Below are 4,418 nucleotides of genomic sequence, written 5' to 3'. Positions count from 1 at the left end.
AGACTTGGGCGCTCCATTGGTTTGGTAAACCTTGGTGTTACTGAAGGGTTGTTGAGTATATAACTAGGAGTTGCGGTAGTAGTGCCATCTTGTTGGATTATTTGCCACAGGCTTTTGTCACGGCTCCTGGGAAAGAAAATTGTTTATTTCCGGATGCCTCTCTCGACCCTGCTCTTGTGTGTTCCCTAATCCGTCTGCCACCTCTGGTTATGGGTGAGTCACACCGCAATTACCCTGCCAACCGCTCACCAGCACACACATGCAAACACATTTAACCATGGCAACCGTGTAAGACACACATGCTGTACACTGAATGTGTACGGGTGTTTATGTCTGGCCTGTCTGGCCTGACCTTTAACAGGCAAGGTGATTGTGTGTCGTTAAATGATGGGCTACTGCACGTTAGTGTGCTCCTAGTGGAGAGGAGGAGTAAAGGCTCCCCAGAGCCAGCAGGCCAGGAGTCACAAGGCCAGAAACAGGAGCGTTTAGAGCAGGAGCGTTTAGAGCAGGAGCTGTGGTCGCTTCCTCTGGATGGATGGATGGAGGGATGGAATGAGGTGGCTTGAGGGGGAAGATGGAATGAGGTGGCTTTAGGGGTTTTGGGTGTCTCCAATGAGGCTCATCCCCCACCTGTGAAGAGGCTCTTTGTGGTCTCTGCCGCTGTGCTGTCTCACTCCGTTGGGCTGATGACTCAGTGGAACACGGCTCGAGGGAACACGGCTCTCCGTCATGGCCCGCTCTCATCTGCTGTCCTCCTCTCACCTGCTTCCATCCTTTCTCTGTCTTTCCTTTCCTTTTCCCCTATCCTCTCTTCAATCCCTGGACAGCAGATACCGATCACTCGGACGGTGTAGTCCATGAAGGTCGTTCCAATGTCCCCTCTTTATCTGGATGAGTCATTTACAAGCTTGAAATGAAGCCACGTTCTGAAAACGAAAGCCACAGGAAAAAAAAAGAAAACAACAGTGTAGAAGCTGAAGACCTCCCTGAGTCAGAAAAGAGTTTGTTTTTTGGAGAAGTGGGTTAGGCGTGTGTGCTTGGCTGTCGTGGTTGCATTTTATTGGCCTGGCGGGGCTGTCCTGTTTTAATTGAGGGGATGAATGCTGAGGGGCAGTGGAGATGAGTCACACCGGATGGGGCCTCCTGCCCCAGGAGAGAGAGGAAGAGGAGGGGGGCGGGGGGGGGGGGGAATGAGTGGACTGAACGAAAAGGGTTTGGAGTTCCAGGGGGAGAGAGGGAGTGACTCATTAAGCACATTAAAAAAAAAAAACGCCTACACGCACGAACAAATCAAGCGAGAAAATACCTGATGACTCCTATGCTCTGATTAGGTCAATTAAGCCGTGGGTTCAGACGGCCCGAGATGCCTCAGTCGTGGACGAGTAATCAGACAGGGAAGGGAAAATGCCATGTTTTTAAGCACTGGATTCTTTACATAACGGATGGATTTTCGTATATCTTTTTCTTTTCCTTTCTTTCATTCTTTCGTTCTCTCTCTCTCTCTCTCTGGTTGTGTAGCTCTAACAGTTCATCTTTAAAAGAGAGCCTTCAGTATTTGGTGGCTGTGTGTGTGTGTGTGCTTGTGTGTGTGCGTGTGTGTGTGTGTGTGTGTGTGTGTGTGTGTGTGTGTGTGTGTGTGTGTGTGTGTGTGTGTGTGTGTGTGTGCTTGCTTCCCTTATATGTACTGCCACTCTTAGTTTGAACTTTGACCCATGAGTCTTGACACCTGGACGTGCCCTCTCTCACCCCTCCCCCATTCTCTCTTCAGCTGGCAGGGCGCGGGACAAAGGAGAGCAAGTGCTCCATGAAGGCGGTGGAGGAGATGCTGGAGTCCATGCAGATCACCATGTCCTGAGCCTGGAGTCCGTATGGCCTCCCTCTCTCCGTCAGCTACACCATCACTACACGGCAGCTCCTACTGTACAGCACCCACCCTCCATCACCACGGTGTATTGGGAGGTGGGAGTCACCCATTCCAGCCCCCCGCCCCCCCCCCCCCTCTGGTTTTGTTTTTGTTAGGTTTGTTAGGTCTTCTACTGCAGAAGCCGGTAGAGTACTCCCCACAGTGCAAAATCAGGGACTAGAATGTTAATAGATGACTGTAAATGTTATTTAAAAGGAAGAGGCTGCGAGTGTGTGACCTGTTTGATCTTTGTCTGAATGATGTGACCTTTTTATCGTGGCCGACCCCCAGGGTCGGTCAACTGCCCGTCTCAATAAAGAGAGTTATAATAGAAAATAACAAAATAAAATAAGGATATTAAAAAAAAGAAACTGGAATGGAATGTGCTCATTTTTATCTGGCCTTTTGCGTAATTGAATGAAGGAATCTTCTTTTTCACATGTTGTAGGTTTGTCCCACTCTTCTTGTTATTTATTTATTTATTTATTTATTTATTATCCCCTGCTTTTTGTCTGGGTGTTTGGCTGAGCCTGCCCAACTGACATGGCCCCCCAGTGCCTGGTGCGTCAGCTGCTGTCAGTTGAGACATGGCTGTGCGGAGTGGCGGTCAGGCAGCTGGATGCAGTTCTTACATCCAAAGGGAACAACGGTATCAGACCACCTAGCCAGCGCTGCAAGTACTTATCGTAATGATAATGATGAAGATGATAATAATGTCTGCCTACGCCATCACTGCTTCCATAGAATGCCTCCTCAGCAGACTCTGTGTGAGTGTGGGTGGGTGGGTGGGTGTGTGAGAGTGTGTGTGAGAGAGAGTGTGTGTGAACTGGCATAGCCCCCATTTCCATTTCGCCCCAAAGGCAGTGCAAGAATCTGCTGAAACACTTTAGGGGTGGCCGAGAAGGAAAGGCTCATTAGAAAGAAAAGAAAAAAAGAAAAATGAAGGGAGGGCCTGCATGCATGTAAGAGCCCAGCTTCTCGTTCTTCTCCGTCAGATCCAGCTGGGACTGCTGCCCTTCAATTACAGAAACACCATCCCAATCAGAGCGCCGCCTCACTGCCACTAATTAAAACGGGCAAATCATAAAAACATAAACCTGGGACCATTTAGACAACGGGCCGAGACAAACGAGTACCGCAAGAGAGGGAGAAAAGAATGGAGATGTGCAGGCCATGAGAAAGACACAGAGCGGAAAGACCCAAATTGAAGAACTGTAGAACAACATGGACAGTGAGAGACACAGAGCGGAAAGACCCAAATAGAAGAACTGTAGAACAGAACATGGACAGTGAGAAAGACACGGAGCGGAAAGACCCAAATAGAAGAACTGTAGAACACAACATGGACAGTGAGAAAGACACGGAGCGGAAAGACCCAAATAGAAGAACTGTAGAACAGAACATGGACAGTGAGAAAGACACGGAGCGGAAAGACCCAAATAGAAGAACTGTAGAACAGAACATGGACAGTGAGAAAGACACGGAGCGGAAAGACCCAAATAGAAGAACTGTAGAACAGAACATGGACAGTGAGAAAGACACGGAGCGGAAAGACCCAAATAGAAGAACTGTAGAACACAACATGGACAGTGAGAAAGACACAGAGCGGAAAGACCCAAATAGAAGAACTGTAGAACACAACATGGACAGTGCAGTTGAGGGGGGGGGGGAAGAAATGGAGAGAAACAATATGTAGAGGAAAGGCAATGAAAACGAGGTCCAGGACCAGGACTTGAGTGAGTGCGAGGTGCATGTGGCCGTGAAAAGGGACGTCTGGTTTCCTACGGCACCGGCTGGTAATTGTTGAACGGCGTTGAGCTAAATGAATGTCTTGCTTCTCGCTCACCCGTACTGGGGCAGCTGTTACAGCCATCTCCTTTTGTTTATTAAGTCGCGGCAATTGTCTCATTTCACATATAGACCGGCGGAAAAGTTGAGCGCTGACTTTACGGCTCTTTTTCTAGTGGTACACCCAGTTGTTGTAAAAAAAAAAAAAAAAAAAATGAAGGGGGCTGGGAGGGGGTCGTAGAGGGTCGAGAGTTCAAAGCCGAGGCGGAGGGAGCCATTTGCTCATCAGTTTTAATGCCCCGGCCCTTGGATGTGTCTGCATTTGATTTTTTTTTTACTCCAAACTTGCGTAACCAATGAAAGCTGAGGTACGTTTGAAGGGAAGCTGACAGAGTGGTTATTTTTACAGGAACCGCTGAGCTGAAGTGAAGCTTTTTGAGGAGCCATCAAGGATGTTAGATCTGAGGAAGGGTATCGTTTACTTGTGGATGACGGTCTCCCAGACAACCAGGGGATTGAACCAAAAGAAGGGCCTTTTCTTGTAAAGGTCATTAAATGCTTGTAAATGGTCTGTAAAAGAACATGTCAATCACTTTGATATGTGAATGATAAATCCCAAACTCCCAAACACCACAACTTAATGCAACACTGCCATCTGTAGTCTGGAGGTAAAACTTCATGGTTGCAACCACAACCATCAAACATGTTTTAAAGTTATGACAACCTT

General features: G+C 48.0%; 1 protein-coding gene across 1 annotated transcript in view; it reads left to right on the top strand.

The window, feature by feature from the left end:
- emc2 (ER membrane protein complex subunit 2) overlaps positions 1-2,270 on the top strand; it is a 29,500-nt gene extending 27,230 nt beyond the window's left edge. The window contains exon 11 of the mRNA XM_031576543.2: positions 1,769-2,270. Within this exon, the coding sequence (XP_031432403.1) occupies positions 1,769-1,855 (87 nt within the window). The 3' untranslated portion in view covers positions 1,856-2,270. The remainder of the gene's footprint in view (positions 1-1,768) is intronic.
- Positions 2,271-4,418: the final 2,148 nt, after the last annotated feature.

Source organism: Clupea harengus, chromosome 11, assembly GCF_900700415.2.
Source record: "Clupea harengus chromosome 11, Ch_v2.0.2, whole genome shotgun sequence".
NCBI lineage: Eukaryota > Metazoa > Chordata > Actinopteri > Clupeiformes > Clupeidae > Clupea > Clupea harengus.
Note: the sequence above shows the minus strand (reverse complement) of the source record. Positions and strands in the feature narration are given on the sequence as shown.